We start from the raw sequence: 22265 nt of genomic DNA, 5'->3' as shown, positions 1-22265 counted from the left end.
CGGCCAGCTTCCCCCGCTCAGGGCCGCCCCCACCGGAACACCGCCCCTTCTAAACCCAGGCCCGGCCCCTTTCGGTCCAGAGCCCGGAAGCATCGGGGACACTCGCCTTTCAACCTTCCGGCGTCTTAACTAACTCGGGCTGGTTTGGCCCCGGAGTCTTTTGGGGACGGGGGAATACGTCATCACGTGTCGACGTGAGCGGCGTTATTTCGGCGTTATCACAGCTTCCGGCGGATCCTGGATGTTGATGTCCTGCCTTTGACGCCGTGGTGCCCTCGAAGCTGAGCGAGCTCCGGCCGAGCGCGGGGAAATTCTAGCGTTTGCTGTGGTAACCTCATCACCCCGCCAGGATGGCGATGCAAGCGGCCAAGCGGGCGAACGTGAGTATCGGGGACTGCTCCCGAGGAGGAGGACTTTGCTGGCCTTTCTCAGCGGCGTGGATCAGAGCATTCTTGGCCCTCCTCCGTCCCCACAGCGGGGAAGCCTAGACGTTACTGAAGTGTCAGATTTCATCCTGGTCCGGTCCTTAGGAATATGCTCTTTGAGTCACATTTCCGCCGCCACCCCTTTTGAGTTTCTTCAGTCTCTTATCCTAGTGTCACGGATAGTGTTAACCTTACAGCCTTTGTTGCTTCACCTGCATCTAGAACCTGGCTTCATGATCTTCTCGGCCTAAAAGTCGGTAACACAGATGAGTCCTGAATAAATAATGGTCAACAGGCAACTAGAGCCTGGGAGTCTGTACATCGTGGAGCTTTCTGGATGTTTCTTTAATGTTTTCCAGCAATATTTTTGAGCACCTATGTGTAGCAGTCTTGTGAATGGAAAATCAATTCATCAAATATGTTTATTGAACACCTGCTACGTACCAGATACTAGTCTAGGTATTGGAGATACAGCAAGTATGAGTTAAAAAAAAAAAAAAAAGCTACTGCTTACGTCCTTATGTTAGTGGGGTGTTACGGAAACCTAAAAAAATCGTCTTAAGCGAGTGGTCAACTCTGAAGATGCTGAGAGGTATAGTAAGATGAAGACAGATAATTGGACATGGTGAGATGGAGGTTTTTGGTAACCTCGATGATATTTCAGTGGATGAAAACTTGGTTGTCTTGTGATGAAAAGAGGGTGGAAGTTGAGAAAATAGAGATAGTTCTTTCCACAAGTTTTCACGTAAATAGGAAGAAGAGAAATTGGATGGTAACCGACTTCTTTCTTTTTTAAGATATGTGACGTATTTGTATCCCAGTGGGAACGATCCAGTATGTGGGAAAAACTGATGATGTAGGAGAAGAATGGGTTAAGTTCAGGAGTGATTTAGGATTGGCATAGTGGATTGGTGGATTTAGTAATATGAATATAAGGTACTTACCATTTGGTTGTATCTGTTTCCTTCAATAAGCGAGAGCCAAGGTCATCTCTTAGGAAAGACAGAAAAGAGACTACAGCCCAACTCAGGTGTTAGAGGGAGTGGTTGTGGTAAGCATATGAGGTGAAAAGAGAAAGTGTGATATAGTGTCTTGCAGAGGGAGAAAGGAAATTTGCTAGAGAAGTATACGGTGATTGTCTGACAGTGTTGATCATCTATTTAAATTTATCCTTGAAAAAAAATTTATCCTTGAATCTTAAAGTCCGAAACTTTATTGTACTTAATTTGTTTACCATTTGTCACCACTACTAGTTTGAAGGCATGGAATAAATATCTTATTCTTCCATACATACAACACTTAGTGTAATGCCTGAAATAGTTCCCAGTAATAAATAGTTATTAAACAAATTAATGTCTTTTATGTAACTGAATGTGTTACTAAGGAACACGACTGAAATCTGGTGGGAGATACCTATCTGAAAGTCATCAACGCAATGTGGAAAGTGTGTGTGGTTAAGAGACCAAAGAGTGTTGAGTTAAGGGGGGCATACAAAGGGGCAAAAAAAGAAGTCTAAAGATAAAACTCAGAGCATATTTTAATGGCAAAGAAGACTGAGAAGAACTAGCCTGAGAGTTGGGAGAAAGCCAAGAAAATAGTGTCAAGAATAGTGAAGAAGGTTCAACAGTGTCAGAGGCTCAAAGTTAAGTATGATGAGGATTGAACACTGCAAGTAAAAGATCTTAGTGTGTAAAAGCACTTTGTCATCAGAGTGCTGAGGTCAGAGCTAGACTGTGGTAGATTGGTGTCAGTGAAGTAAAGAATATGAGGCTGTGAGTACAGACTTCCTCTTTCCAGTGGCTTGACTGAAAGAAAAAAAAGCAAGAAAGGATAAACAGCTGACAAGGAAAGGCAGAAACCTTGTGTTTGTTCCTTCACCATGTAATCCTAATACTTCCTAGCCTGGTGTCTACATAAAGAAGTGCTTAGTAAATGTTTGTTGAATTAATGAAAAGGGATCCAAATAAGTATTTTGTTTTGTGTAATGACTGGCAGTACATAAGCAAGTGCTGAGCAACCTGAAGAATAAAAGAAACCATTATCGAAGGAGTGGCTGTAAATTTAAAAGAGAGAAGAAATCATTGATATAACAAGTGCCTGAAGAGACCATCAGAGAAATGTCATCAGTGAGAGTTTTATTGTCTAGCAAACAGGAACAGTTCCCTTTATTCTTTTCCACACATGCCTGAAGCATTGAAGACTTTTTAATGAAATTCGAAATCCTTGTTTAAATGTAGTAATTGAAAGCCTGGGTTTTGTAGTAGCCCCTTACTAGTTCTTATTAATAATTTTCCCTAAAACCAGTGCCTAGTTGCTTTTCCAATAGCATGCTATTTTCCATGATATTCAAATATAATTCTTGTTCTTGGGTTTTTTGTGTATCATTTTTTTATTGTGAGAATTTATTATTTATTATGAGAATTTTTTAAACCGTAGCACTCTATCTCCTGATTCTAATGACAATATATACTTCTCATTTCAGATTCGCCTTCCACCTGAAGTAAATCGGATTTTGTATATAAGAAATTTGCCCTACAAAATCACAGCTGAAGAAATGTATGATATATTTGGGAAATATGGACCTATTCGTCAAATCAGAGTGTGAGTCTTACTGAGACTTTTGAAATGTCATTTCAAGAAAATGATTACGCAATCTGTAATCTTGGAATCATAGCCAACAGCAAGGCCTAAGAGCCTAGAGACTAATAGATTGAAATTAGAGAGATGAGATTTTTTTCTTGTAAGGGAAAAATAACTACTGAGACACTCATGATCCAGCTCAGTGAGAGCCAGGTAGTTGTGAAATTAGAGAAAGCATGAAGTAGTAATGAAATGTTTGAGGGGATTGGATGGGAAAAAGGAACTAATATTTATTGTATATCTTTTAGTTGTAAAATACCATGTTTTTTATATGCATTAACCCTAATTTTCTGAAAAGCCTTCACTCTCTTCTGACCCCAGAATTTCTGAATTAACTAAGTAAAGTGATATAAAAGTAACTGATTCTTTTTTAACTGGCACTTTCTATGGAAGATTTAAAAGTTTAAGGGAAAATAATCAGAACATAAATTCATGTTTTAATCTAAAATCCAAATTTCATTTAAATTGAAGGGATCACACCTTTAAGTAGTGTTTATTGAACACCTACTAAATGCCATTTGTTGTAATAGGCGCTTTTAGTTGCATCACTGTCATTCAGCCCTGTGTGGAGGTGGCACTATGTCTGTTTTACAGGCGAGACTGTCAAGGCCCAGAGCGTAGAAGTACCTTTCTAGCTGTACACCGCTATTTAGTGATAAAACCCTCTGGTTCTAAATTGAATCTCTACAGTACATAGTACCACAGTTGCTCTCTAACTAGTATAAATGGGCCAATTACCTAAAAGTCCATCTGAAAGGATTTCTAAGGTTTTTATTTTTAGTTGGAATATCTCTTTTTTAATAAATTTTCTTTTATGACATGAGCGCTCTTTCTGAGCTTTTACAACTCTGTGAGATATTGAGGACCCTTCTTTTAAATGATCACTGCCCCTCTAGGAAGTGACCTAAGATCTAGAAATATGTCATCATTGTCTACGGCCATGCCACCCTGAACACACCCGATCTCATCTGATCTTGGAAGCTAAGGAGAGTCAGGCCTGGTTAATATTTGGGTGAGAGACCATGTAGGAAGATCAGGTGCTGTAGGCATGAAAGAAAGAAAGATATGATATCATTGGTACTCAAATGGGGATGAAAATGAAGTGGTTGTAGACCAGCTGTTCTTTTTAAGAAGTCTCAATCCTTTGAGTAGTTGATAAAAGCTTCAGACCCTTTCCACAGAAGAATACACATAATATTTTGCATATGATTTTAGTGGGTACCTGGGACTCTAGGTTAAGAAACCCTGTTCTAGACATAGAAGAATGGTATACAGAAGACCCCCTGACTTGGAGATCAGGAGATAGGATTCTGCGTTAGGCCCTGTTACTACCCATGTGTCCTTGGACAGTTTGCCTGCCTTTTTTGGTTTTCTATTTATTCACATGAAATAATCTGAGTGGATGGTGCCTTTCAACTTTTAACATGGAGGCAGCATGATAAATTTATTGAATTGATTGTAAGACCTAGGTTCAAATACTAACTGGGTACTTGGTAATCGTGTGAAACTGAGCAAATATTTAACCCCTCTGAGCCTCAATTATCTGTGAAATACAATTTCTCTAACCTGCTCTTTTAAAAGAATTATAGTGAGGATCAAATTAGATAGTGCCTGTGACAGCACTTTGCCGTGTGTTTCCTTCCCGGTGTGCACGAGCCACCCTTCTCTCTGCTCCCATAGCACCTTCTATGAACATCTCTTCTTACTTAACACATGGTTTTGCTGTTGTCTGTGTACTCATTTGTCTCTCCTGCCAGCCTCCAAGCTCCTTCAGAGCGGTACCACATATTCCTTTCACTTTGTGTTGACAACTCTTGTTGTGCCTGATACATGTTAACCATCCAGTATATATAAATAAGTGAATAATATACAAGACAGTAGCGTGGCTGTGATTAATTTATGAAGGCATTAAAAAATTTATTCATGGTATACAATCAAGAGATGTTTATATCAGCAAAGTTAGAAAAGTTTGGTGTGCGGGAACTTGGGTCTAAATTATATATTGAGAAACATGTTTTTCTGTCCCATAGCTGTGCTAATGCTTTATGGCATACTTGGCACCTAGCACCAACCTTCTCAGTTTGCCCAGGACCCAGGGGTTTTCTGGGATGTGGACTTTCAGTACTGAAACCTGGACAGTCTTAGGCAAACTGGGATGATTAGTCACCTTATCTGGCATGTAGCAGACATTTGGTACTTTGAACTTTTTAAAGCCTTTTCACGCTTGTTACCTCTTGATTATTAAAACCACATGTATGGTAGGGCAGGTGATAGAGTCCGATGTCATTTAGCTTTTACCACCAATCAAGAAAATAATGTTGGTTCAGTGCCTAACATGTAGTAGCTACCAAGTACATGCTTTTAAAAATTAAAGTTATAATGTGGTTCTCAAGATAATGGGTTGATAATTAAGGCTGGGACACTCAAGATGGAGGCACTTTAACATGGCGTTAGTGCCTGTCCCTAGTCTTTGTAAGAAAATGTAAGAGGAGATGCTCTTGTTTTCTCTCATTAGCTTCTTGGAGAAGGGACGTGTGACAGAAAGTGATCTCTACCCTTCAAATGCTTATGACCACTGGCGGTTACTTAGTACTGTGGGAGTAAAATGAAATGTAAACCACGTTTGCCTTTAAGGAACATAAAATCTTAAAATTTTTTAGTTTTTCCAAAGGAAGAATTAGATGAACTTTTTTGGGGAAATCTTTGGGGCAATGTGTTTTCCTTTGGGCAGTCCCTAGTTTTTATACTTGATGCATTCTTGAAAACAATTAAGTCAAAAGTCCTAAAGTTGTTAGACTTCCCAGAGAGTAAAGAGTATTATAAAATCACTCATCAGACCCATGCAACCTGACAAAGCGAGCGCATTCATTGACACTGGCACCCTCCAGCACCCCTGCACTCTAGACCTGTCCCATCCCCTTTACAGGAAGCACAAGATCAGATCTAGGCAGGTCCTCCCCTTGTCATGGCCTGCTCCCTTTCTTTGACCCTGTGCAGGAATTGTGGCAGACCACGGTCTTAAACCTTGTTCCTCAGTTGCACTGAGTGGCTCAGACACAGATGGAGGCAAAGGGTCCATCTTTATCACACCGGAGGATAAATTGAGTAGGATTTCTGTCCACTGTCCTCACTCCCAAGCACATGACCATCTGCTGCCTGCAGTGTGTTGTTTCTCACACTTCCGTACCTCCTTCCCTGACAGAAGCTGGTGAGGTGAGGAATGGAGGTGGCAAGGAACACGTACATAAGAAGCAACATTATATCCCTGAGCAAGGTTCAGCTTCCCCTTCCAGCTGCCTTCCAGCATCCTGTCTGGCTCGCAGATAATCCCACCCATAAGCATACTTCCACTCCAAAATCTGCAGAAGCCCAGCCCTTTTTCCCAGCCAAAGGGGATTATTAATGTCTGACAGTGCAGATTGTATTAAAAATTAAAAATGAATGTAAGGTGCTGACTATATTGCAGTCTAAAAATGTAAAGAATTTATAAGAAAAGTAGAAGAAACAACGTTACGTTGGGGGACATCCTTTTCTGGTCATAAAGGATGATGGTTGACTGTTTTCTTATATATATAACCCCGTTTAGAATTTTGCCATCTTCTTAGTAGGAGCTTTCCTCCCAACCACCCCAATCCCCCGCAGACAACAAAATAAGTTTTATTTTTATAGATTTAATAAACCTTAATAAAATATTGCCCAGAAATGTATTTCCTACATTGATGGAGATCATTTTAAGAATTGAAACTGTAATTAAATTAGGGTGGAGGGATCTAAATCTTTAGAAATAAGGGACTAATTTCCAGGTGATAGTATGGTAAAAAATTATTGGTTCTGTTGCATAAATGCACAGGAAAAACAAAAACAAAATCACTCCGGGCCTTTTGAGCCACACTTCTCTTGCTCAGGCCCACTTCCATGTCTAGAAGTATACTTTCCCTTCTAATAAAGCTTTTTTCTGCTGTAAAAAAATAAATAAATAAATAATAAAACATTTTAAACACTGCTGACTAATAGGAGCCATCACAGTACTGTACTGTACTTTCCAGAAAGACTGAAAATTGGTTCTTATTATGAAAAGTAGGAATGAGTTTTTTTTTTGACAAAATTTCAAACTAGTCCTTTGCTGTTTGATTTTGTAGCTATATTAGTATTCTTAATGTAACAGTAAGTTTAACCTGTAGCTATTTTACTGAAAAACAAAATTACCTAATTCAAGAAATCGCAGGCTTACCTAATTCAAGAAATCGCAGGCTTATCCAAACCTATCTATAATGTTTATTTCCTCTAATGGATTTTAGGTAAATGTGTACTTAATTAAATGTGATTCAACTCTGCAGGGGGAATACACCTGAAACCAGAGGAACAGCTTATGTGGTCTATGAAGACATCTTTGATGCCAAGAATGCTTGTGATCACCTGTCAGGATTCAATGTTTGTAACAGATACCTCGTGGTTTTGTACTATAATGCCAACAGGGTAAGTATAGCCATGATTCCCATGGCGTGGGTTGCACATGTAAGAATTAGTGCAGAACTGCATGGTTAGGGGAGATATGTACTCTGAGTTCTTTTTCTGGCTAATGCTATTGGCTAATGCTAATACATTTGACTGTAGATTGGTAACTGTTGCCTTTGGTGCCTATCATACTTTCAGGCATTTCAGAAGATGGACACAAAGAAAAAGGAAGAACAGTTGAAGCTTCTCAAGGAGAAGTATGGCATCAACACAGATCCACCAAAGTAAACATTTTCTATGTTTTCGTTTTGGACTGAAACCCATGAATCACCACCACCCCGTTTTTCAGTTTTTAATTAATATTGAGTACTGTGATTTCTTATTAGAAATGCAAAATGTCCTGCTTGAAACTTTGATACATGTTAGAATATGTTATGTTAGTAAACTTGTAGCTTTTTGTAAAACATATCAGTGTTTTCTCTTGGACTTTCCTCTCCTGTTTGATACCAGAAAAACAAAACCCAACATTTGAAACTTATCAAGAATTGTTTGGTGGTCGGTGAGCTTTTTGAGAGCAGGGACTAAGCAGGGACTTTTTTTGTATTCTTAATGCCTTCAGTGTCCAGTCCAGTGCTTAGCCATCAGGGGAACTTGGTGTCATTTATTGAATGTCTGTTAATGATGAAATCTTCATAACAACTCAGTGAAGGAGGTATCTCCATTTTGCAGATAAGGAAATCAAAGTTCATCATATTTGAATGAATAAAATGCTTACATTAAAAGCTGCTGTAATATTAACCACACCAGTACATTTGAATAATACTTACTTTACAGTTAACAAAACTCCTTTGTACCCTTGTCCTTTGAACAGAGGTTTATTCCAGAAATGGCCATTCAGATTACAGCACAATGTTAAAAACTTGAGAGCAAGCTGCTTGGGTAGTGGTGTTGGTTGTTACGTATGTCAGATTGTATTTATGTAGTCTCTCTGTTTAGTTAATAAGTGTCTGTGTATATTTTGGACCTAAGCTCATAGCATATCTTTGCTGTAAATAAAATACTTAATGGTTAGTCTTATAATCATGAGCTCCCATGGCATGGAAATAGTATGGTTATTTCCACATTCATCATAGCTTGGCAGCTTGGAGGAGATAGCTATAATTTTGTTTATAATTTAGGCACAGGCCAAATGGAAAAACATGGACTAATTGTTTTATGTGTAACTATAACCCAAAATTAACTCGAAGGGTAAAAGGACTGAATCGTTTAAATGGACAAAGGGCATCTATTTTTTATTTTATTTTTTTATGTCTACAGCACCTGGTCTTCCTAAGTGATCTCCCATCCAAGTACTAAACAGGCCTGACTCTGCTTAGCTTTTGAGATCAGACGAGATTGGGCGTGTTCAGGGTGGCATGGCTGTAGCCCACGGACCGTGGCTCCACTGGGGCACGAACCCAGGACCTTCTGCTTGTAAAACAGACATGCTAACCGCTACACTATGGAACCATGTCCACTTCTATTCTCTTTTTTAAAGCATTTAGCTTTTAAGTCTATCATTACTTTAAGAAAATAAGGCTATTTTATACTTTTTGTGCTGTCTTTTCAAAGCTTACTCTTGAAAATGAAGAAATAATTGTCTTATTATGTCAGAGTGCTTTTTGAAAGCACTGTAAAAAGAGTAGTCATTTTTAAGAAGGGCAGGCAGATGACAAAGCCACAGCTGTAATGTTCTTATGTATGCTTTTATGAATTCCTTATCAGTTTTTGTAATGCATCGTGTTCCTTTAGGTATTTACAAATGTAAAAATAATTTTCTAAAAGACTTTTTTTTGAGGGGGAAAACAAATTAGACATATTTATAGTGTGATATGTCTAAGTAGCAGACTAGCTTGCCTGTAGTATAATTGTTTCACATTAATAACAAGGGGAAATTCTTACTATTGACAGTTATGGCCGATCCATCATTTGGGTTAATATATCTGTTAGTTGAATTTCATTACCTAAAGTTAAGTTTAAAAAATTCTTTCTAATTGTTTTTTGACAGTTTTGTAGCCTGTCCCAGGTAGGTTATAAGAACTTTAATTCAAAAGAGAAATATCAAGGACCTATTCTGTGTCAAGTCTGTGTGCTAAGATGCGGTTACGATCGATTCTCTGCACTGGGCATCTAAGGCTCAGATTTTCAAACTTCTTTTCAGGGTACGAGAGATGATTGTGTCCATGCATGTGTATGTGCATACACTTGTGTGCCAGAGTTACTTTACATTCTTCTAGGTTAAAGTTTGAGTTTCTAGGAAAGGTTTTTTATGACTAGAGAATGTATTGATTGATAGTTTTAAAATGACTGAAATGACATAGATCTCATCATCACTCTCCTGCCTAACAACTTTCGGTAGTGTCCAAACATGTTAGCATTTCGTATCATAATTTTCTGTATCATCTTTTAAGAGCATCAGTAAAGCAGAGCCTGCAGTCTAGCTATCCATCTCTCTAGGTGCTAGCCAATAGGTATTTGCATTCTTTTGTTTGTTTATTTGTTTTGGTTCTCTTACTGAGTGTCTCCTTTTATCACTTAAGCTATAAACACTTGAGACTGAGATCTTTTATATGACTGCATAATGGACACCTGTAATGGTTCTTGGTGCCATTTTTAGTTATCCTGTTGGTGTCACAGCAGAAAACATGAGATGTCTTGTACAGGCCGAGTTCTGAGAAATTATCGTAGACGTTTGTGTCATCAAAGAAAGCTGGGTGCTAAGACATTCTGAGGGAAACACCCCAGAAAACACTCATCTAGTCCCACAGTAGAAGTGAGTCCGGGGACTGGGTGATTAAGAACAAGGCAGGCCCTTTCTCATTTCATTCTCTCCATCTTAAAGCACTGCCTCTTAACTCCTCAGTCCTCAGCGGAGGAATACAGCCAGGACTTCCTGAAGACCACAGGGGTAGATGAAGTAGCCAAAATGATGTGGCTTCACATCATATATATGACATCGTGTGACATGTATCAAAGAGACTATGAAGGAGTCTAACAGTACCTGTTACACTGACTAAGTAACCCTGACTATGGCTAAAAGCTTTTCTCGCCTATGCCAGCTAAAAGAAAAATCTTTTAGCCACACTGCCCCAGGCTCCTCTGATGAACAGACAACCCATACCAATAAGTGGTCTGATTTTAAAACCTAACTGGGAATTCCCATGATTTATAGTAAATGTCAATAAAATTAAGCAGTATATGTAGAAACAAGTTCAGAATTATACCTTCTCAGAAGTAATTACCCAATGTAAGTTAGAGCAAATCTAGATGAAACTAAGTAAATGTGAAAACAAGCTCAGAATCACACATTCTTATCAAAAGTAACTTCCCAGCTTGAGTGAATGTGTGGCTCCAAGGCCTAACACCCCTTCTCCTGTTAGATGCACAGTGTTCTTTTCTATCTGGGTGAGGCGAGCTCATTCCTCTTAAGTTTAAACAAGCAGAGATTGCAAAATCACAAAGTGCTAGGATCCCACATTTGATTGCTAGGCCATGGGATTTGAACACAATATATTCCTTTAGTTACTTAGGAGAATTCTGAGCCTGCAATATGAGTGACAAGTAATACCTACCTCATAGGACTGCTTAGAGGATCAGTGGTCATTTTATTTGAAAATATATAGACGAGGCCCAGCATGTACAATAAATCATAGCTATTAAATTTATTATCACTCTCCTGGCTACTTGGAAGGCTCTTTTCCATTCTTTGTCCCAAGAGCAATGGCTCATGTCCTTATAGCAATTCCTACCTACAATAATGATGGACAGGAATTTGTCGAGCACAGAGCCTTTATTTTACATGTCATTTTTAAAGAGGACATTTTTATAATTCAGCAGCCAACAGAATTTCTAAGAGAGAAAGTGACAGCAAAGGTAACTGGCTCAAGTCCCTCTGTGTACATCAGTAGCCTGCAGTCTAGCGTATCCATCTCTCTAGGTGCTAGCCAATAGGTATTTGCATTCTTTTGTTTGTTTATTTGTTTTGGTTCTCTTACTGAGTGTCTCCTTTTATCACTTAAGCTATAAACACTTGAGACTGAGATCTTTTATATGACTGCATAATGGACACCTGTAATGGTTCTTGGTGCCATTTTTAGTTATCCTGTTGGTGTCACAGCAGAAAACATGAGATGTCTTGTACAGGCCGAGTTCTGAGAAATTATCGTAGACGTTTGTGTCATCAAAGAAAGCTGGGTGCTAAGACATTCTGAGGGAAACACCCCAGAAAACACTCATCTAGTCCCACAGTAGAAGTGAGTCCGGGGACTGGGTGATTAAGAACAAGGCAGGCCCTTTCTCATTTCATTCTCTCCATCTTAAAGCACTGCCTCTTAACTCCTCAGTCCTCAGCGGAGGAATACAGCCAGGACTTCCTGAAGACCACAGGGGTAGATGAAGTAGCCAAAATGATGTGGCTTCACATCATATATATGACATCGTGTGACATGTATCAAAGAGACTATGAAGGAGTCTAACAGTACCTGTTACACTGACTAAGTAACCCTGACTATGGCTAAAAGCTTTTCTCGCCTATGCCAGCTAAAAGAAAAATCTTTTAGCCACACTGCCCCAGGCTCCTCTGATGAACAGACAACCCATACCAATAAGTGGTCTGATTTTAAAACCTAACTGGGAATTCCCATGATTTATAGTAAATGTCAATAAAATTAAGCAGTATATGTAGAAACAAGTTCAGAATTATACCTTCTCAGAAGTAATTACCCAATGTAAGTTAGAGCAAATTAGATGAAACTAAGTAAATGTGAAAACAAGCTCAGAATCACACATTCTTATCAAAAGTAACTTCCCAGCTTGAGTGAATGTGTGGCTCCAAGGCCTAACACCCCTTCTCCTGTTAGATGCACAGTGTTCTTTTCTATCTGGGTGAGGCGAGCTCATTCCTCTTACGTTTAAACAAGCAGAGATTGCAAAATCACAAAGTGCTAGGATCCCACATTTGATTGCTAGGCCATGGGATTTGAACACAATATATTCCTTTAGTTACTTAGGAGAATTCTGAGCCTGCAATATGAGTGACAAGTAATACCTACCTCATAGGACTGCTTAGAGGATCAGTGGTCATTTTATTTGAAAATATATAGACGAGGCCCAGCATGTACAATAAATCATAGCTATTAAATTTATTATCACTCTCCTGGCTACTTGGAAGGCTCTTTTCCATTCTTCGTCCCAAGAGCAATGGCTCATGTCCTTATAGCAATTCCTACCTACAATAATGATGGACAGGAATTTGTCGAGCACAGAGCCTTTATTTTACATGTCATTTTTAAAGAGGACATTTTTATAATTCAGCAGCCAACAGAATTTCTAAGAGAGAAAGTGACAGCAAAGGTAACTGGCTCAAGTCCCTCTGTGTACATCAGTACATCATGTACATTTCATGTCTGAGCACCTTGTGTGTCTGGCTTAATTGAAGGTAAGGCAGTGTAGATTGTGCGAACAAGAAATCTGTGTTTTGTGATCAGGAATGGCTACTACATGCATCACGCAAAATGCACGACCTGAAACGTTTTGAGCTGCAACCGAGGTTTCCTCAAGCAAAGATGCACGTGAACAATGACGAACGCATACAGGGCAACTTGGGCAGAATGGATAGTGTCGCGGGGCAGTGAGATTAGCACACTGATCAAGAGCCCCAGGTAGGAGGAGCCATCCCAGTGGCAGAGCAGGCTAGAAGGGTGAGCAGCAGCCATCTCCAGCCACCTTGAGTTCCTTCCTGCCTTCACTCTAAGTTGAGCAGCTCCACGTCAAAGATGAGGGTGGCATTGGGAGGGATGACACCGGGGTGGCCCGTGGCTCCATACGCCACATCAGGGGTGCAGGTCAGCTTCGCCCTCTGCCCCAAGCTCATCTAGCAGGGATGGGGGCAGATGGGGAGAGGAGAAAGAGGACCCAGCTTGATTTAAAAGAAAAAAGTAAGATAACTATGGCATTTTCCCAAACAATCCTCATGGTAACAAGTTCTGAGATGATTTTATGTGTGGCACACTGAAGTTGTGCAAAGGGTTGTAACACATGCAGATTCTGCCTCAGAATAGCAGAAACTTGACTGTAGGACAATAATTTCCACAAAGTGTCAAATTTATTCATCCAACAATCATTGCTGGTCATTAGTGTAATGCCTAACACTTCCATTTGTTCATGATTGTTCTTCACCCTCTTCCAAAGAAGCCTAAGGAGAGTGTATAAAGAGCACATGGATGTGCACACTCAAGTAGGTGACAGAAGCAGTTCATTAGGTTTAGAGATTAGAGGCCACAACAGGTGGAGAAGGCCAAGAGAACTATTCTAAATGATGTATCATATGACTTCACGGAGTGCTTGAACCCGGACTCAATCACAGCAGTCATCAGGAACTGGCATGGCATTAGACAACTGGTGAAATTTTTTAAAATCAATTTTTAAGGTTTGAATAACTGACTCAAAAATTGGAATGGATTGGTTAATAGTATTAATGTTAACGTCCTGGTTTTGATCATTGTACTATGATTACATAAAATGTTACCATTTGGGGAAGCTGGGTAAAGAGCATATGGGAATGCTACTATTTCTGCAATATTTTTGCAAGTCTGAAATTGTTTTTTAAGTTAAAAACAAAAAACAAAAAACACCTTGGCCTACCCTACCCCAACTCTTCTTCCTCAGTCCCAGACAGCTGGTAGTTCACAGGCCTCCCCAGCTAATGCTGAGCAATCCTGGGGGGACGTGCTTGGGGTGGGAATTCCCAGTGACACAAAGGAGTCAGGTTGGCAACAAAAGGGGTGGGGACACAAAGCCAGGACTGAAACTAGATGGCCTTGTCATGCCCTGCAATAGCATCAAAACAGTAGCGTCTGTGATCAGCTGGAGAGCAGAGTGCTGAGCCCAGACACCTGACTCCTCAAATCCCCCCTAAAGAGGATCCCCATCCTACCTGGGCTGCTCCCTCTTCAAAACCCTTGATGACTTCCTGTTTGCCAATTCTGAACTTGAAAGGTTTGTTTCTGTCTCTGGATGAATCGAACTTCTTCCCATTTTGGAGCATTCCTATGAAAGCAAGAATAAAAGGGAAAAGAGCTGTGGTCATGAGTCAACTCCTGATTCAGGTTCAAAATGTCTAAAATGGATTTCCTGTTCTGCACAGACTTCTTCCAATCTTCCCCATTAGTCCTGGTGCCTGAACAGTAAACCTGGATTCTTCCTACTGTCTTACCCCACATGCAGCCTATCACCATGTCCTACATATCTTTGGAATCACTTGTTTTCTCCATTTCTATTACCACCATCCTGGGACTTCACCAAGTCACCATCATGTCTCACTGGTGTACAGGAACACTCTCTAAATGGTCTTTTTGCTCCACTCTTATTCCTCTATTTTATTTTCCACACTGTACCCAGAATGATTTTTTAAAACACATATCTGACCATATTACTCCCTTGCTTAAAATACTTCAATAGCTCCCCATGGCAAAATCCAAATGCCTACATGGCAAAACAGGTACTTCAAGATCTGGCTGTTGCCTACCCAATAACCCTCTGTTCTGCCCTTCCCTCCCCTTCCCCCATGTCCTATTCAGGTCATACCTTCTTCAAATACCTCTCTACTTTACAACTATTTTGGGGTCACTTCCTCATCCTGAAGATGTTTTCCCAGGCATTTCCTCCTTGGCTGAGTCCTCACCTGGTTTTTTCAAGGCTCCCCCATCGTGCAAAACCCAAAGGTCACAGTGAACAGTGTAAAGTGACCCAGCCAGTAAGTAGTGGCCTCCAGACCCCATACAAGGGCTGTGTGAACCCAGAATACCCTACAAGCTATCTTAGTAGCTTGGAGCATCCCTCCAGCGTCAGATGCCTTGTCATCCCTGATGTACAAACATTGTCTCAGTCCAGTTACCTAAGGCCTAAGAGCTGCTTTTCTATTTTTCTTACTGGTGACTGACTCGAAGATCATACTTTCTGTAAATGATGCTGTTCTGAAACTTCTTCCTGCAGCCCTTGGATCACAACAAAAGGCAACAGGGGTCCAAAGAAAGACGGTCCTGTAAGTCCAAAGACTAGATTCTAACTTCACTCTGGCACTAGCTCATAGTGTGAAGTTCGGTAAATCACTTCCTTTCTCATGGATTTGTCATGTTTAACATGGGAGGTCCAGGCCAGCTTAGTGTCTGTCTAAGCATCTATGATTCTTTATCCTAGCTCCTACAACTTAAATGTACACAAGGGACAGTCTTATCACCTACTTTCTGGATAGAATAACTTGGGCTCTTACCCTGGGTACTAAATCAGGCAAAGGAGAAAACCCTGTGGTTACACAGATGGATACTAGGGAGATCAGATACAAACTCATGGATACACACAGGTTGCTAAGTTATTCAGATACACAGAGATACTCATGCTTGCTCACATGTGCTTAAGCACACGCACTCAGAAGAAAAATTCTGATGGCCAAACAGATGCTAAGAAAATATTTAGATACACAAATCTACATACATTCACATAGACACATACTTGGACTACTACGTATATGACTATGCACATACATTCACACACTCCATTTAAAGACTGACTTTCTCATTCCCCAATTTCTTCAGGTTTCATATGACTTAATCTACTTCAGTTCACATACAGTTATCTTCTGCCACATGTTCAGCCAAAACCATGCAGTCCAGAAACACCCATATATATATGTATATATACATATATGTGTGTGTGTGTATATGTATATATATACACACATGTATGGTACTTGATTTGACAAAGGTGCCACTGCAATGCAAAGGATAAAGGATGATTTTTTGATTAATGTTGCTGGGTCAACTGTAAATCCATATGGATAAAAATGAACACTGACCCCCTACCTCACTCACATATAAAAATCAATTCCAGATGAATCATAGACCTAAATATGACATAAAATAATAAAGCTTCTACGATATAATAAATAGAAGAATATCTTCCTGACCTAGGGATAGACAAACATTTCTGAACTCAACACAAAAAGTACTAACTATAAAGGAAAAGACATATGTAGAACTTAATGAAAATTAAGACCTTCTGTTCAAAATACACCAATAGAAAAGTATAAAGTATTTCATCAAAAGGCAAGCCATAGCATGGGAGATGTTTGAGATAGGTACAGCCAACAAAAGACTCATATCCAGAATACATAAAGAATTTCTCTAAATCAAAAAGACAGACAACCTAATTTTTTTTTAATGAACAGAATTTGAGCAGACTAAAGAGTATCCAAATGGCCAATAAGCACATGAAAAACCCTGTGCCCTAGCAATTTCACTTCCGGGTATATATCCAGCCAAAATGTGTACAGCTGTGCACCAAAAGACATACAAGACTGTTCGAAGCAATACTTCGTGATAACCCAAAACTATAAACGGTCCAAATAGTCATCAGCTGTAGAAAGGATAAATTGTGGTATATTAATTGTAGTATATTCATACAATGAACTGTCCAGGAATAAAAAAGAACAAACCATTCTGGATAAGTCTCACAGACATAATATTGAGTGAAGTAAGCCAAACAGGAAAGAGTATATACTCTGTAATTCCATTTACTTAACGCTCAAAAATAGAGAAAACCAATCCATGGAGACACAAGTCAGAACACTGGTTACCTTAAGGGAGGGGCAATGACTGAGAGGAGGCGGGAGGCCAACTCCTGGGGGTGCTGGAAATGTATATGTTGATCTGGGTGGTGGTAACTTAAGTGATCGCTTTGAAAAATTTCATGGAGCCGTACATCTTAGATTTATGTTTTCTACTGTATTTACATTTAATTTAAAAACTTTACAAAAAGTCCCACACAGCCTCCCTCTGTGTTTGATGAGACAGAGCCACTCATGGCTGACGTTAGTGTTTAATGCATGTTGCCTCCTCTTCGTATGTATTGTGAAAAGTCTTTGCAAAAGGATGTCGGGGTCTCAGTAACTTGATAAGTACAGATCGTCTGCAACATGTAGAACAGATAAATCAATTACACAGGTCAGAGGCCCCAGAAGACTCATGGTAATTAGGCCAGATCACTGGGAGATAAAACACAGCTCCAGCCCACTGACGTCAGCGACCAGCAACACAGCAGTGAAGAAATACCCACACTGTCTGCCTAGAATTAACCTGGCACTTCACACTGGCCTGGAGAACTGCTAAAAATGGCCCCATCTCAATATGTCCTAGGAATTAAACTGGCCTTGCTGTCTGCTAAGTGGCTGTCACCAGGTTTGCCACATTGGGAAGCAGGTCACAAGGCAGAGCATTCTTCCTCCCCCCTTAGAACAAACACTTGCTCGTGATCTTCCTGCCAGTAGTCTTCAGGAACTCCATCTAGAATGTTCTTCCTCAGCCCACCTGGCCTTCCAATACAGATCATCTAAGAGGGGTCAGCAGAGATGTGGGGTCCTCCTCCAGCTCCCAAGCACCGAGACAAGCACTGCCACCCCCCACACACAATGCACCAGAGTCTCTGGATGACTTGCCTATCCACCCCAAGTCCCCACAGCCCCCCAAAAGGTAGGAATCCTCCCATTTCATCTTTGTGCCCCAGTGCCTAGCACAGCATCTTGCACACAGTAGGTGCTCAATAATAGACTGAATTGAACGGTCTATTCCTGAAAAAAGAAAAGTTCTGAGGAAGCCACCCTCCTCTTCAATAATACTGTAGGATGAAAAGCGAGTCTGCAGAGAGGGTCGGGGCTCTCAGAGCTGTAAGAAGGGATTTCCAAATATCAGACAGACATAGGAGGGCCTGGGCTCCACCCTGTCCGCAACAGAGGGAAGAGGAATGGAGGGTCTTGGCTCAATTGGAGGCTGGCACCACAGAGGTCTCTAGTATAAGTGGGGAGGAGTTAACCGTGCAAGCCCCCTTTCTCACTCCCACAAGGCTTGGCTGGGAGAAGTAGGGGGACAGCTAGTTAGAGGAAGACTTGGCTGCCTTGAGCTCTGGGCCTGATCCAGGGGAGCAGACATCTCTGGAGAGGAGTATCAGAGGAGAGGCCTGCCTTGGCGGGAGCAGAACCGATGAGGGCGAAGGGAGGCCTACCTGTGTAGTGCACCACACACGTCTGGCCCTTCTTGGGGAATGTCCTTCCTGCAAGGAGACATGAAGGTGGATGAATGAATAGGGTATTAGAAAAAGTCGCCTGGGATATTCAGATGTGATTGTGACCATGACCTCTGGCCCACATTCCCTTCCATAGCAAGGAGGCTCTAGTTCCAGCTCTGTGCCTTGTGTGAGCCAGATTAGTCACTTCACCTCTCTGGCCTTGATTTGAACTTTATTCTCTTGGGTTCCTCGATTCCACTCTCTCCCGGTTCTCTTCCTTTCTTTGAGGTCTCCTTTTACTTCCCTTCATCCATTCCACAAACATTCACTGACAACCTACTGTGTGCCAGAAACACAAAGCAATATATGAACTTATGATGAAGTTAGGGAAACAGACACATAAATAATAGATTCTAATGCAGAGTGATGACTGTGATCAAGGATGAATAAACACGATTATTCACAAATATTTACTGAATACCCACTGTGTGCGAGTCGTGTCTACCTGATTTTGGGGGATACAGCAGTGAACAACACAGGCAAGACCCCTCCTCTTTTGGAGTTTACATTCTAATGGAGGGAGACAACCCTCCAATAAACAAGATAATTATAGATTATAAATTCTCTATAAAGATGAATTAAAGAGAGATACAATGGAATAGGCCATTTTAGAAAGGATGGTCCAGAACGTCTTCTCATCTGAGCTGAGACTTGAAGAATGAGCAAAATGCTGGGGAAAGCACTGAAGGAAGAGGGAGCAGCAAGTGCAAAAAAATGAGGCAGGAAAGGATAAGTGCACTTGTAGAATAGAAAAGAGGCCAGGTGACTGGAAAGAGGGGAGGGAGAAGGAGACAGGTAGAAAAAGAGCTGGACCTCGTCAGGTTTTGCGTAGCTGGATTTAATTCTAAGTGCAGTAGGAAGCCACTGAAAGGTTTTAAGCGAGAATGACATTCTGAATTAAGATTTTATAAGATTGCTCTGGCTGCTGTGTGTCGGATGGACGGTCAGGCGCCTGTTGCAGTAATCCAGACAGGAAATCAATGATGGTTTGAATTAAGGTGGTGGCAGCAGAGAAGAGAGCAAACGAGATTGGAGATATATTTCGGAAGCAGAGCCGACGGGGTATGCTAATGGAGTGGATGTGAGGTCCAGGAGGAGGGAGAAGGAGAAGTCAAGCACAGTGCTCCGGTTTTCAGTTTGGGTGGCTGGATGGATGGTGGAGCAAATTCCTGAGATGGGGCAGAGTGGGGAGGAACAGATTTGAGCGGGTGGCAATCTTGAGATGCCTATTAGACATCTGAGTTTATATTGCAAGTAGGCAGATGGAGAGTCTGCACTAGAGATATAAATTTGGGTGGAATTTAAAGGAATAGGGCTGGATAACAACGCCTTGGGAGGGCTAACAACTGAGCCGACACTTAAGAGAACTCTTTGGTAACTGTGTATGGAGGAGGGAGCAGCTAACCAGCTGTGGGTGTCAGGGAAAGAATCAGAGAGGAGATAATGGTTAAACTGAGGTCTTAAAAGATGAGTAGTTTGAAACAGGAAGTAAAAGGAGATAATCTGGAAACAGTGAGCAACATGCTCAAAGGCCTAGAGTCAAGCATACGGGGAGCCCCGTCTGGTTCACTGCTGTAACCCCAGGTCCCAGCACACAGTACATGTTCAATAAATATTTGCTGAATGACTGGTGTGTTTAACAACTTGCAGACAGCTTGCTAAAGCTGGAGAAAATGTTGGTAGTGGGGGTAGGGACTGGTAGTGAGAGATGAGGCTCTAGTGTGGAAGGAAGGGATTGGTTATATCACCGTATGCCTGGAGAAGAAGATGGGAGATTCATTAAAGTATTTTATGCCCAAGGAGCGACATGGTCAAAAGGCATTTTAAAGAGGCCTCAGGCTGTGGTGTAGAATGTGACTGAGGGTGACGTGAGGAGGCCAGATGGAAGCAGGGAGGTGAGACTGGAGGTGGGGAGACCAGTTTAGAGGCTGTGCAGAAATCCAGGTGACAGAAGATGGTGGCCTGAACTAAGGCAGTGATGGAATTTAGAGATATTCAGCCGGAGGACTTGACAGGACTTGGTGTGGGGCTCGACCAAGACAGGCGTTCCCCAGCACAGCAGCATATGTGTTGAAATATTAATTCGTGCCTTCCTCTCCTGGGTTACAGCACAGTTGCCTGGCCCTTCTGTGCTTCCTCGACTCAAAGATTTAGACGGGGCTGAAAGCAGAAGGCCAGAGCTCCTCTAGACTTTCCCGAAAAATCTAATCCTCAGAGAAAATGCTCCTTGTCCCGCTGCCAGCGAGGGAGGATGGGAGAGAACACTCTGCAGGCTTCTTTGAGCAAGGGAAGAGAAAAGAGATCTCCAGTACCACCCACCACCGCCACCACCACCACAGAGCTCTATGGCAGTGTCCTGGGGTGGGCGAGAGGGTGACAAGTCCTCAAGGATATGCTTCCTGGGACCCAGCAACACCGTTGCCAGCGAGAGCAAAGAAACTGTACCCCAGAGGGGGGCGGGGTGATCCTAGGGACCACTACCTTTCGATAAGGAGTGGCCAAGAAGCAAGAGGCCCTCTAATTTTCGGGGGTTGGGGTGTCTCAGTAATGTCTGACATGAAGTTTGCCTGTTATATCATGCAGAAATGGGGGCTCCAGTCTGAACTGTTTTGTTTAAGAAATAAAGAGGTGGCTATTCCTTGCCCATCCAGACCCAATCATACAAGGGTGACACCTGTGAAAAGAGTGGTGTTAGTCCCGGAGGCTGGGAGCAGGGAACACAGAGGAGCGCGAGTTCTGTTTCGGACTTGCTGACTTTGAAGTATCGGTGGGCAGGGAGAGGTTGAGCAGCTGCTGGATAAATGGACGACCGGGAACTCAGGTCGGAGGTCTGGGCCGGAGGCTTCAGTTTGAAGGCCATCGGTTTGCAGACGAGACTGAAAACCATGGGAGCGGACGGGAGGCCGGTGAGGAGGAGTGGGGCGGGGAGGATAAAGCGAGATGCAGAGGCGGGGAGCGCCGCTCCTTCCCAGACCGGCTCGGTCCCTCCAGCGTCTCCAGCTCAGCCCGCAGGGGGCCGCCCGACCGCAGGCCCGATGGGGGGGTGGGGTGGGGAGCGCGCGTTAGAAGGGGGGTACCCCGAGGAGGAGAGACCCCAAAGCATGTCCTTTCCCCTGTTTCCAGAGCTCACCCAGCAGGGCAGGAAAAGCGGAGCTAAAACCTGGCCCTGGGAAATCATCAGTAGCGGATAACCGAGCGAGCGGTTCCAGCCGCGGCAGAGGCAGCCCGTGGCTCCCGGGGCGGCGGCGGGCAGCAGACCCCCGCCTCCCGGCCGCCGCCTTCGTTCCCTAGGAGAGTCTGCGCGGAGCGGACGGCGGAGGGTCGTCTCCCAATCCTGCAGCGATCCCGTCGGTGGTCTCTCCTCCCGCCGCCCCCCTCCTAGGCCCGCCTCCGCGTCGCGCACCCTCCGCGCCTCCTCTAAACCAGACCCCCATCCGCCCGGCTCCCCACCGGGACCCCTCCTCCGTCCCCGGCTCCGCCGCCTGGTACCGTCTCCCGGGGAGATGGTCTCGATCTCCACGCCCATCGCAGTCCCACCGGCCCCGCCTCCGAGGGTCCCCGCTGCTGCCGCGACCCCGGCTCGGCTCCGGC

General features: G+C 42.4%; 2 protein-coding genes and 2 pseudogenes across 8 annotated transcripts; 2 read left to right on the top strand and 2 right to left on the bottom strand.

Annotated features, from left to right (window-relative positions):
- Nucleotides 1-110: 110 nt before the first annotated feature.
- SF3B6 (splicing factor 3b subunit 6) lies at nt 111-8600 on the top strand. Its single transcript, XM_006910272.3, has 4 exons — nt 111-380; nt 2908-3026; nt 7403-7541; nt 7719-8600. Exons 1-4 carry the CDS (start codon nt 351-353, stop codon nt 7806-7808), a joined length of 378 nt encoding a protein of 125 aa, XP_006910334.1. The 5' UTR covers nt 111-350; the 3' UTR covers nt 7809-8600.
- On the top strand, nt 3996-4114 carry LOC112478593 (annotated as a pseudogene).
- A 228-nt stretch (nt 8601-8828) lies between the features above and the next one.
- LOC112478589 lies at nt 8829-8947 on the bottom strand (annotated as a pseudogene).
- A 3862-nt stretch (nt 8948-12809) lies between these two features.
- FKBP1B (FK506 binding protein 1B) lies at nt 12810-22265 on the bottom strand. 7 transcript variants are annotated; one of them, XM_025045746.1, is made up of 6 exons: nt 22164-22265; nt 21349-21550; nt 18825-18953; nt 18612-18659; nt 14494-14606; nt 12810-13431 (listed from the first exon to the last, which is right to left on the bottom strand). In XM_025045746.1, the coding sequence occupies exons 5-6, from the start codon at nt 14602-14604 to the stop codon at nt 13303-13305; spliced, it is 240 nt and encodes a 79-aa protein (XP_024901514.1). In that variant the 5' UTR covers nt 14605-14606; nt 18612-18659; nt 18825-18953; nt 21349-21550; nt 22164-22265; the 3' UTR covers nt 12810-13302. The 7 variants fall into 7 exon arrangements, with proteins under 7 accessions (XP_024901514.1, XP_024901516.1, XP_024901515.1 ...); XM_025045748.1 differs by having other exon boundaries at nt 18825-18950; XM_025045747.1 differs by lacking the exon at nt 21349-21550.

This window comes from Pteropus alecto, unplaced genomic scaffold (assembly GCF_000325575.1).
Source record: "Pteropus alecto unplaced genomic scaffold, ASM32557v1 scaffold61, whole genome shotgun sequence".
Classification (NCBI taxonomy): Eukaryota; Metazoa; Chordata; class Mammalia; order Chiroptera; family Pteropodidae; genus Pteropus; species Pteropus alecto.
The sequence above is the reverse complement of the archived record's forward strand: the minus strand, read 5'-3'. Positions and strand labels throughout refer to the sequence as shown.